This window comes from Tachypleus tridentatus, chromosome 6 (genome assembly GCF_004210375.1).
Source record: "Tachypleus tridentatus isolate NWPU-2018 chromosome 6, ASM421037v1, whole genome shotgun sequence".
Classification (NCBI taxonomy): domain Eukaryota; kingdom Metazoa; phylum Arthropoda; class Merostomata; order Xiphosura; family Limulidae; genus Tachypleus; species Tachypleus tridentatus.
The window spans coordinates 51,477,538-51,490,356 of NC_134830.1; the positions used below are offsets into that span (position 1 = coordinate 51,477,538).

The window sequence follows — 12,819 nt, forward strand, 5'->3', positions numbered from 1 at the left end:
TTAAAGCACAAACAACATTTGGATCACACCAGCAATCAATACATCAGGCATATTTACTCAAAGACATTCTTCCTTATTGTAAAAGCTGTAACATGTAATAAAATGATACCTTATGACAGTGGTAGGCAACCTAGGCTAACCCATGGGCCAATAAAGAACACTTTTATTAAGGCACACAGTAGTGTGTCCTGCAGCCAAAACAACCTGCAGGACACACCGTGCATTATTAACAGAAGTGATAGTTTAGTTATTTTAAATTTTCTGTAGTTCAGGCTGTAGTATTACAAACTACCACACAGTTTCCATAGATGTGCTTTACTGGACCCTTACCTCACATACCAAATTTCAAGGTAATCCATTATGAAATACAAGTGATATAAAATCTCCAATCTTGGTTGAATTTCTTCTTAGTTTTTCTTTGAACCAAAAGTGGAAACTTTATTTGATAGAAACATATACTTAACTTCATAGATTGTATTCAAATTTGATATACTGTTAGATCTTCACTACCTACAATTAAGTGTCAAATATGGTCTAAGCTTTAGTGCATGTCCACACAAACAATTGTGAGATATCAATCTGAAATTTTTATTACAGTTTCACCTAAGAATAAAAGTGAACCATTTTTAGTTCTATTTTAGAGCAACCTAAACTAATCCACTGGATAAAGAAGACATGAATTATGTTTAACTATGACCTTAAATGATGGTTAGAAACTAGAGCAACCACTGGATCACACATGGGAACCTTAAACACCCTTAAAGATTGGAAGATTCAATCAGTAGATATGTGTAATCTTTAATAAAATACATTTTTAAGGTGCATGGGGGGAAGCTCAATTTCATAATTAAAGGTCAAAGAGAGCCACTGATTACACTTACTTCATTGCCTTAAGATAAAATGTACATTAATTAGATTCTTACAACATAATTTACTGTTTTGCTACTATTATCAAATACACATACTACCTAACAAACAAGTCCCACATTTTCTTGGGGCAGTGAAATAGTTTACTTCTTCTCCTATGAAGCAGTATTTTATGGAGGATGTACAATTTTTTTGTTTCATTTTAACTTTATCCTACTATTAAGGTTTTGTAATCTTACTTTTTACTAACATAAAAGCCATAAATATTCCAATGATTCATTTTTAAAAAGTTATTTTATGTTATAATTGACAAGTTTTCTTGACAGTTTGAAATCATGAAACACACAGTTAAAACCACATAGACAACAAAGATATTAAAATTAAATAACAGGGTAACAATCACAAAGGTTTTTAATTTTTACTTAAAGAAGCATGACGTTTTCAGTTAGCTCTCTTTGTTAGTATGTACAACTTATAAGCAATACATCATCCATTTTTAAATTAAAAAAAAGTGGCAACTGTTCATCCTATTATTTAATTTGTTAGAAGACGTGATTCAATTATGGCAGTCTTATAAAATAGGATGCTTCACAGTTCTTCACTGTTGTATATTTCCTATTTCCAACAGTTGTATTTGCATACTCCAATATTGTTTCATAGGTTTTATAAAATGTAGGTTAAAAAAAAAAAGACCTCAACAAATTGAGCACTGTTGAGAGTGAAATTTCTTCACCCCTGAAAAAGAAAGACTTACTTTCTGAGAGCTTCCAAAGTATTAAACTTTTTTAATCATTAATCAAATGTTCAGTGCAAGGTGCTAATGTGGTGGGGGTTTTCTTAATATGAAACCAGGCAAAAATTCTCTAATGTCATGAGCAAACATACATTATCTGGCCCATCCATTGTTTCTGGAAACTGAGAAATGATGTAAGCCATCACATCTGAGTGACCATGAAGCACTGCTAGATGCAACGGGCTAGCTCCCAGATGATCACGACTAAGGGCAAATCTCTTTCGAGTTATGACTTGTTTCACTTCTGTTAAACTTCCTCGTACTACTGCCTCATGAACTCCCCGAATCCTGGCCTGCAAAAAAGAGTTATACTTCAATGTAGAGTGTGCATGAAGAAAAGGTAGAGCAGATGAATCAAATTAAAGTATTTATATATATATAGTTCACTAAAATATTTTTGTATATGATGCACCATGTACCATTAGTTTTATTTCATGCTGCCAGTTTAATTTTTTTATACAGTTAAGATGAGAGAAACTAGCTATGTTTGTATACAGAAAGAGCATATATGTCTCTGCATTTACAATCATTATTAAAACACATCTTTAAGTATTACAGCATATACATCACAGAAAAAATTCTAGTTTAATATATGTAAGAAAAGATCTCAGAGTCGTGACTTGAACACAATAAGATTAGTAAACATATTTTATAAACATTTATTCAATATATTACTTTAGCATTTACTGAATTAAATTTGATGTGTCTAAAAATGTTCTTACATGAATTGCTCTTAACAAAATACAACACTAAAGTGTTTTGTAAAAGTTTCCAACAAAATAAAAAATAAAAATAATTATATTATTTCCAGCAGTACACTAGAAACAAACAAACACAAATAAAAAACCTCAATAAAGCAAAAGAAAAGAAACACAGTAAAACTGGGTTTTCAGTGTGACACCATTTTCTTTCCCAACTGATGTTTAATAAACAATAACAAAAAACTTAAAACATTTCTTCATTTTTAAAAGAAAAATTAATTACTGTAATCCCACATAAATAATTAGTACATGTAGATACTTTTACAGCTTTTATCTGAAGTTCAATAAGAAAAGCAAATTAATATTGAATCTCATCTTAATGAAAATGACAAAATAAATCACATAAAAACCAATGAGGAGAAACAATTTATGAACTAAATTATAAAAATTATTTTGCTACAAAAATGTCAGACATATTATGGTTATAAAAAGCTTGAAATGTAGTTTAAATTTAAAAAGAGTATTTTTATTTACTGACAATTTTATTTTCAATAAATATTATTGTCTACTTTTTATTTTAAAATTTGACAGATATTTCGTACTGTTTGCTAGTAATGTGCACTTAAACTTTAGTCTAATTTCTCAAACCATTACCATGTAAGCTGGAACCAAATCTAAGAATTCTTGAACTTGCTTATTGTCAGAACTTCGACCAATGAGCTTGTCACCCTGCCCTGCAATGATGACATGTTCTAGTCTCATTAGATCTGCTTCCTCAATCCAATTGTCTATCAAGGTCTTCAGATACTCTGTAAAAATCAGTTTAATTTGGACACTAATTAGGTTTAACTCTTTCTGACACATCTTTACAAAGGCATGCAAAATATTTTACAAAAAAATAAAACTATTACAAAAAAGACAATTAAAAATAAAAAATTCAATAATTAAGTTACTTACGAGTTTTTACAGAAATGAATTAGGTTTTATTTTAATTTTTTTAGTTCATATGTTTGAAGTGTTCCTAATAAATATACATATAAATAATTTACACGTTACAGGGTTGTTTTGTGTCATGAAAAGCTTTAATAACTTCTTTTTTTAACTTTAATCTCAGAGAAGACTCAATACTTGTTTGGCAGTGGAAGTTTAGCAGTGTTTTTACTTACAGTTGATATGTAGAAGATACCTTTTAAATACAGTGCAATACCAACCAGTTGTTTTGTAGATTTTTTGCATAAAGCTACACAGTAGGCTACTTGTGTGTAATTAAACCCATGATTCTAATATTGTAATTCTCTAAAGCTATTGCTGACCTTCCAGGAGACATTAAGTATTTAATGTAACAATCATATGAAGACTTTATTGTTTAACTAGAAAGATTTAGACCATGGCAGGGATACCATAACTCCATTTGTTGTGAACATAAATGGTCATTATACAAGCCTTCTGGGTTTTATCATGTTTGATAATCCAACATCAGAATATTTCCCACATTTATGACAATTGAAATATTTCAATATTAGCTGTGTAGCACATGAAAAATCACTAATAAAACAGTTTTGGTATATTAAAACAAAGATTTGATTGTTAGCTATAAAAACAATGGTAAAACTAGTTGTGATAGTAATGATGGTCTGGTTCAAGTTTACTGTTGATTTTAAACCCATTTGAGACAAATCTAGTACAAATAGTTTGGAAACTTTCTTATGATATTTTAGATTTGATTGAGTGAAATCACTGGTACCAAAATTATCACAAGTTTGGTCAAAACTAAAACAACGATATGTTTTATCAAGGGCTGAAATGTGTGTATGAGCATTAAGGTTTAAGGACTAGTAATAACACTTTGTTTTGTGACCAATGATATTCAAAGCCATTGTATTATACACATTAACATCTTGCTTTAACCTGCAGCATAAGAATAGAACTTACCATTTTGTTTACTGCTGTCAGTTGATCTATGTGCTTCATTTGGTTCTTCAGAAGTTCCTTCATGACTTGGTTCTCCATGTTCTTCAGATGCTGCCTTAGGAAAATCATTAGATTCTTCCTGTCCTTCAGTTTCTGCCCCAGGAACATCATTAGACTCTTCCTGTCCTTCAGCTCCTGGCTCAGGAGCACCATTAGACTCTTCCTCTCTTTCAACTCCTGGCTCAGGAGCATCATTAGATTCTTCCTGTCCTTCAGCTCCTGATTCAGGAGCACCATTAGACTCTTCCTGTCCTTCAGCTCCTGGCTCAGGAGCACCATAAGACTCTTCCTCTCTTTCAACTCCTGGCTCAGGAGCATCATTAGACTCTTCCACTCCTTCAGCTTCTGGTTCAGGAACATTATTAGACTCTTCCTGTCCTTCAGCTGATACCTCAGGAGCATCATTAGACTCCTCTTGTCCTTCAGCTCCTGCATCAGGAACATCATTAGACTCTTCCTGTCCTTCAGTTTCTGCTTCAGGAACATCATTAGACTCTTCCACTCCTTCAGCTCCTGCATCAGGAGCATCATTAGACTCTTCCACACCTTCAGCTCCTGCATCAGGAACATCATTAGACTCTTCCTGTCCTTCAGCTGATACCTCAGGAGCATCATTAGACTCCTCCTGTCCTTCAGCTCCTGCATAAGGAACATCATTAGACTTTTCCTGTCCTTCAGTTTCTGCTTCAGGAACATCATTAGACTCTTCCTGTCCTTCAGCTGATACCTCAGGAGCATCATTAGACTCCTCCTGTCCTTCAGCTCCTGCATAAGGAACATCATTAGACTTTTCCTGTCCTTCAGTTTCTGCTTCAGGAACATCATTAGACTCTTCCTGTCCTTCAGTTTCTGCTTCAGGAACATCATTAGATTCTTCCTCGCCTTCAGCTCCTGGTTCAGGAACATCATTAGATTCTTCCTCTCCTTCAGCTGCTGCCTCAGGAGCATCATTAAACTCTTCCACTTCCACTCCTTCAAATCCTGCATCAGGAACATTATTAGACTCTTCCTGTCCTTCAGTTTCTGCTCCAGGAACATCATTAGATTCTTCCTGTCCTTCAGCTGCTACCTCAGAAACGTCATTAGATTCTTCCTCTCCTTCAGCTGCTGCTTCAGAAGCATCATTAGACTCTTCCACTCCTTCAGCTTCTGCATCAGGAACATTATTAGACTCTTCCTGTCCTTCAGCTGATACCTCAGGAGCATCATTAGACTCCTCCTGTCCTTCAGCTCCTGCATAAGGAACATCATTAGACTCTTCCTGTCCTTCAGTTTCTGCTTCAGGAACATCATTAGATTCTTCCTCTCCTTCAGCTGCTGCCTCAGGAGCATCATTAAACTCTTCCACTTCCACTCCTTCAGATCCTGCATCAGGAACATTATTAGACTCTTCCTGTCCTTCTGTTTCTGCTTCACGAACATCATTAGATTCTTCCTGTCCTTCAACTGCTACCTCAGAAACATCATTAGACTTTTCCACTCCTTCAGCTCCTGCTTCAGGAACATCATTAGACACTTCCTCTCCTTCAGCTGCTACCTCAGAAACATCATTAGTATCTTCCTCTCCTTCAGCTCCTGGTTCAGGAACATCATTAGATTCTTCCTCTCCTTCAGCTGCTGTCTCAGGAGCATCATTAGACTCTTCCACTCCTTCAGCTCCTGCATCAGGAGCATCATTAGACTCTTCCACTCCTTCTGCTCCTGCATCAGGAACATTATTAGACTCTTTCTGTCCTTCAGCTGCTACCTCAGAAAGATCATTAGGTTCTTCCTCTCCTTCAGCTCCTGGTTCAGGAACATCATTAGATTCTTCCTCTCCTTCAGCTGCTGCCTCAGGAACATCATTAGACTCTTCCACTCCTTCAGCTCCTGCATCAGGAACATCATTAGACTCATCCTGTCCTTCAGCTGATACCTCAGGAGCATCATTAGACTCTTCCTGTCCTTCAGCTGATACCTCAGGAGTATCATTAGACTCCTCCTGTCCTTCAGCTCCTGCATCAGGAACATCATTAGACTCTTCCTGTCCTTCAGCTCCTGCATCAGGAACATTATTAGACTCTTTCTGTCCTTCAGCTGCTACCTCAGAAAGATCATTAGGTTCTTCCTCTCCTTCAGCTCCTGGTTCAGGAACATCATTAGACTCTTCCTCTTCTTCAGCTGCTGCCTCAGGAACATCATTAGACTCTTCCACTCCTTCAGCTCCTGCATCAGGAACATCACTAGACTCGTCCTGTCCTTCAGCTGATACCTCAGGAGCATCATTAGACTCCTCCTGTCCTTCAGCTCCTGCATCAGGAACATCATTAGACTCTTCCTGTCCTTCAGTTTCTGCTTCAGGAACATCATTAGACTCTTCCTCTCCTTCAGCTGCTGCCTCAGGAACATCATTAGACTCTTCCACTCCTTCAGCTCCTGCATCAGGAACATCATTAGACTCGTCCTGTCCTTCAGCTGATACCTCAGGAGCATCATTAGACTCCTCCTGTCCTTCAGCTCCTGCATCAGGAACATCATTAGACTCTTCCTGTCCTTCAGTTTCTGCTTCAGGAACATCATTAGACTCTTCCTCTCCTTCAGCTGCTGCCTCAGGAACATCATTAGACTCTTCCACTCCTTCAGCTCCTGCATCAGGAACATCATTAGACTCGTCCTGTCCTTCAGCTGATACCTCAGGAGCATCATTAGACTCCTCCTGTCCTTCAGCTCCTGCATCAGGAACATCATTAGACTCTTCCTGTCCTTCAGTTTCTGCTTCAGGAACATCATTAGACTCTTCCTGTTCTTCAGATGCTACCACAGAAACATCATTAGATTCTTCCTCTCCTTCAGCTCCTGGTTCAGGAACATCATTTAATTCTTCCTGTCCTTCAGCTGCTGCCTCAGGAACATCATTAGATTCTTCCTGTCCTTCAGCTTCTGCCCTGATGGTATTACTTAATTCCTGCTGTCCTTGTGAAACTACCTTAAAACTTCTGTTCATTGTCTGGTCAGACTTTTGTCCTGATTTCAAATAGTACTCAGCTGTTCTTCCTTTCTGTAAAGAATATGATAGATACCTTCCTTTAATGTAAAGTATTAGAATGTATTATTAAATATTGGAAATAGTCAGGTTTTCAAAATAAGTTGTCTGTAACAACTAAAAACACAGAGTTCAAACTACCTGTAACTTATTGTCACATTAAACTGCTAGTGATTAGGGTAAAGTAAGCTTAGATGTAACACTACAGATAGCTTCTGCTGTAATTAATGGTCTGACAACAAGAACTTTCAACAGAAATTTATCATCAAATTCATCATATCATAAAAGTTCAAAGACATCTGAAGAATCACTGCATTCATACCATTAAAGATTGTTTTTTTTTACACACTGGTTTATTACAAATTATTTCACTGATCTTATGACTGGCTTCATTAAGTTATAACTTGTGTTTTAGTTCTGATCTTCTGATCTAGACAGCTCAATTTTGATCAGAACCATTTTCCTGTAGCATGAATAAACAAACACCACTTTTACATGGAAATATTTTAAAGAATTTAATTCTTAAAGTTGGTTTCTAGAAAGAGAAGCATAGAATATAATTTCAGCTGTATATTTAATCTCTTGTAGTTTACTGGCTATAAGAATATTTGCTCAATGCTAGAATTTAATCAGTCCAAGCCATTAGAGCTACAATGTTTGAAGTATTGCTTAAAAATCAGTTACACATATCAAACACAAACAAAAAATTCTCTGTTTAATACTTAGTCAGTTATTTAGTTAAAATTTCACAACTGCCTAATATAAATAAATTTCTAAACTTTGACTTTTGTATTCCAGCTAACCAGCAATGAGGAAATTGTATTAAAAATTAAACAAAAATGTTACTGCAAAGCTGTTACATATTATTTGAAAAGAAAGCCTTTAGTGAATTAGTTATTAAGTATATTTTTAAATATACAGGTTAATACAGTCATAAAGAGGAACACCTGATAACCTGCACAATTTTAACACAGGCTATCCTTCTTCATATGATGATATTTCATGTTACTCTTAACTTGAAGATATTTAGTAACACTGATGTAAAAATGTAAAAAATGCCACATAATTTATACACTAAAACCTACTAAGCATACAAAGGAATTTTCTGCTGTAATAAGCTCATACAAATATTTTATTTTCTCACAATGCAGTCAAAAATACAGTATTACCTGATCAAGTACTTTAGGGTCTCCACCTTTGGACAGAAGTAATTCATACGCTGCTTCATTCTTCTGTATGGCAGCAATGTGAAGGCCTGTACGTCCTCCCTAAAAATGCAAAAAAATTTCAAATTTATTCTTATTTAACTGGTTAGAAAAAGAAAACATCATTTCATAATATAATACTGTTAATAAAAAAACAACATAGTTATAAAGTTTACCTTAGCCTGATAAGTAAGTGTCAGTTATATTATGATCCATTAATAACCAAATATGAACTCCGAAAGTGTTGAAATATGATACATTTACCATTTACTTACACGGTCTCTATGCTTTACAGTTTGTGGAAATTGGTCGACAAGAAATTGTAGAATGGGAAACTGATTATGAGTAATAGCTTGATGAACAACCATTTCACCATTCTCATCCCTGAAATTCAGCAACTGTTCATTCTTTGTCACGTGCTCTTTAACAATTTCTACATCTCCTGCCCTCAGGGCTTGTTGAACAGAAGCATTTGACTCCTAATAAACAATTAAGACACATATTAAGCACATAATTTTGAGTCCTTATTTCAAACAAGAATGTGATTTTCTGAATATTGTTTGAAATGTTGTCATAATGTAATATTCAGGGCTTCTAATTCTTTCAAAATTATGTTGAACAAAGTGAAAACTGCATACTGAAGAAGTTATTTATTATTAATATTAATTATAAAAAGAAATAATAAATTCATAGAGAATATTTACCTCATACTCTTTTTTTTATTTGGCATTGATTCTTAAGATATCTTTATTAAGTGCACTGAGTTTATCTAATCACTAAAGATCATTTCTGCTTCTATTCAAAATACACCAGATTTATCTAACCATTATAACTCATTGCTACTTCTACATAAAAGGCACCACATTTATCTAAGCACTACAACTCATTGTTGCTTCTATTCAAAAAGCACTAGGGTTTATCAAACCACTACAAGTCATTGCTACTTTTATTCCAAAGGCACCTGATTTATCTACCTCTACAACTCATTGCTGTTTCTATTAAAAGGCGCTGAATTTATCTAACCACTAAAACCCATTGCTGCTTCTATATAAAAGGGCATCAGATTTATCTAACCACTACAACTCATTGCTGCTTCCTTTTAAAGGCACCAGATTCATCTAACCACAACAACTCATTACTGCTTCTATTAAAAAGACACCAGATTTATCTAAGCACTAGAACTCATTGCTGCTTCTATACAAAAGGCACCAGATGTATCTAACCATTACAACTCATTGTTGCTTATATTAAGAAGGCATTGTATTCACTGATTCTTATTTTTAATTCTATTTGATCTAGTACTTTAATAAGGTTTCTCAGCTTGCATGGGTCACATAGTAGGTTAATTATTTACTAGGATTCTATCCCCAAGTTTGTGTATAACTGTATGACAACTGTAAGATAAACCCAAAGCTCTCCTTAGGTGTAACAGCTATTTTATTACAGTAAAAATGTCAACCCGTAAGTTCTCCATAAGGCTAACTGTTACATGTAACACTCTTCTTGATACAGATAATCATTACATACTTGTTCTAAAACAAGTATTATAACAGAAAATATCTAAAGACATAACATGCAACTCTAAAGATGCATAATAATGTGTAATAATAAAAGTTCTAGGCTTACCAATAGTCCTGGCAACTCTTTCAAGTATTGCCGTACATTCTCATGCCAAGATGTTTTACCAAGCAAGTAGTGGCCATAACCATCTCCTGCTATTTCATGTAGCTCAGCTACATCACCATTCAGCAGAGCCTTGTTAGTCTTTTCAATGACCATCTTTGGAATGACTTCTGCATGTGATAAATTATTCAACTTACTAAACTGTCAGGGTAAACTTCATATGAAGACAACCTTCACTACAAAAGCAGTCTTTCAACAAAGGTCGTATTTTTACATACATTTCATTTGTTAACAGAAACATTATTTGAGTATGGTACTTAAAAATAGTTTAAAATATAACTTTTTGTGACGTGATAAAGTAAAAAGACAAATATTTACCAATATTCTGTTCAAACATTTGCAAAAACGGTTTGTTTTTGTTTTTTTGAGAATTGTAAGAACACAAAAATTAGTAAGAGCAATGAAATACCAGTAACTTTACAATTATCAAATATGACTGTCAGTAATACTTCACATTTCAAACTTAAGGTGCAATATCCTCTAAAATATTACCCAATTATTTCTTCATATGGGAACAACTTTCACCAAAGTGAAAATAAATTAAATAGTTAGTTATCTCTTGTCTTGTTATAATTTCATATAGAAAAAAAGTTATTTCTTCAACATCAAATCTAGCACTTAGAGCTAAGTTTTATATTTTTATTAATCATGATAACTACAGTTGCTAATTATATCTATTTCTTGTATTAATTTAATAGTTGTAATCATACATCATTTTCATTGATTATGTTATACCTGTCCACCTCATATACAAAACTGACTATCACAAAAAATCTGTTTTGTTTGTTATTAAATGAAAAGCTACACAATGGGCTATCTGTGTCATGCCAACAGTGAGCATAAAAAACAATTTATTTATTAGCACTATAAGCCTTTAGGACTTATCACTGAACCACTGGGGGATGATCAGAAAATAAGTTAATTTAGGTTAAATTAACACTTACAGATACTAATGGTGAAAATAACATTAAGGTTACACACAATTTGAAATATCTTAAGATATTTCATTACAGCTTCATGCATTATTTGTGTGACACTTTGACAATAAAAATTCTCTACTATTATAATGTTAGATTAATAACATGTATACTATGCAAACTCTACCTTTATAAAGTGTACATGTATACTCTATGAACTATACACTTAAATATAATAGATATATACATTAAAGAATATTACTTTAATAACATATACATTGAAAAATATGCAACTATTAACATTAATAAAATATAGCAATAAAATTTATGCATGTATGTAAGACAAAGAGGATGACATTATCATGGGAACAAGAAAGGAAAATAGAATATTACTAGCATATAATATTCATACAGTTTATGCCCATACAAATAGTTAGAGGAAATTACTGACATAAACACATAGAAACATGCTATTAATATAGTATGAATAACATATAACAGATTTTCAGTCACCAGAAAAGATAATTGGAAAACACAAAAACATGCCATTAATATCATGTAAACAATGTTAGTTGGGTGTAACTGACATGCAACCACCAGAACAAATAAATAGAAAACACAGAAACATGCCATTAATATCTTGTAAACAATATGAGCAGGAAGTAAACTACATATGTCACCAGAACAGATAAATAGAAAACACAGAAACATGTCATTAATATCTTGTAAACAACATGAGCAGAAAATAAACTACATGTATCACCAGAACAGATAAATAGAAAACGAAGAAAGAAATTAATATCTTGAACACAATATGAGCAGGGAAAATGGACATGAAACCAACAGAACAGATAATAACTAATATTTATATTACAGGAAATAAATAACTTGTACATTAGACTAAGATGATATTACAAATTCATATAATCTTGGTAAGAAAAGAATACTTACGACCTTTTCTTCCATCTTTGATGATTTTTTCTACTTGATTCACTGTTCCACCAGCTTTGGAATGCTCAAAGTTGTTGGAAAGGTGGTGAGTTCTGTAGTACTCTGGTGTTCTACCATGCTGTATACAATGTAAGATATTTAAATATTGCCTCAGTTTCAACACTTCCTCACACTGTTAAGTAAAATCTAATGAACATTTAAAGTTGTGAAAATTTTCAGAAAAACACGACAAAGTATAAACATTTTCAGGAATAATTACTCAATTTAGACTACTTCTACATGAACAAAAGATGTCATATTATGTGTTTTCAAAACTTAAAGATAAGATTGTTATATTTCTGGAAACTCTCCTGAGTAGAGCTTACATGATTTTAAATCCTAAAATCTGATATTCCATGTAGCTCTACTATGTAAAGTCAACTCTCCTGTTTTTACATGATTTCCTATGAGCAATATTTTAAAAAACCCTTTAATGAGCTTAGAAACCTAAATGACACTATAAAGAAAAGAAAAGAGACAGAATAGGAAAGTGTAGACAGCCAATGTCCAAACTGGTACACCCACAGAAAAGTGGTCTTAGAACAGATGGAACAATGAAACAGGTGCAAGAATCTCACCCAGGAAGAACCCTATCAACAGGTAGGCACTAAGAATAATAAATCCACTGACCCGAGTGAAATAGTGACTTAAGATTCTGCACCAACTTCCC

The 12,819-nt window shown here is 33.7% G+C and overlaps 1 protein-coding gene across 4 annotated transcripts in view; it reads right to left on the bottom strand.

Moving 5' to 3' along the window:
* Positions 1–12,819, bottom strand: part of LOC143252483 (uncharacterized) — a 63,606-nt gene that overhangs the window by 11,109 nt on the left and 39,678 nt on the right. For all 4 annotated transcript variants that reach the window (XM_076504677.1, XM_076504676.1, XM_076504678.1 and 1 more), the window contains exons 14-20: positions 12,111–12,228; positions 10,186–10,352; positions 8,835–9,038; positions 8,524–8,622; positions 4,294–7,369; positions 3,016–3,170; positions 1,753–1,953 (exon numbers count right to left, since the gene is read on the bottom strand). In XM_076504677.1, coding sequence (XP_076360792.1) covers positions 1,753–1,953; positions 3,016–3,170; positions 4,294–7,369; positions 8,524–8,622; positions 8,835–9,038; positions 10,186–10,352; positions 12,111–12,228 — 4,020 coding nt within the window. The remainder of the gene's footprint in view (positions 1–1,752; positions 1,954–3,015; positions 3,171–4,293; positions 7,370–8,523; positions 8,623–8,834; positions 9,039–10,185; positions 10,353–12,110; positions 12,229–12,819) is intronic.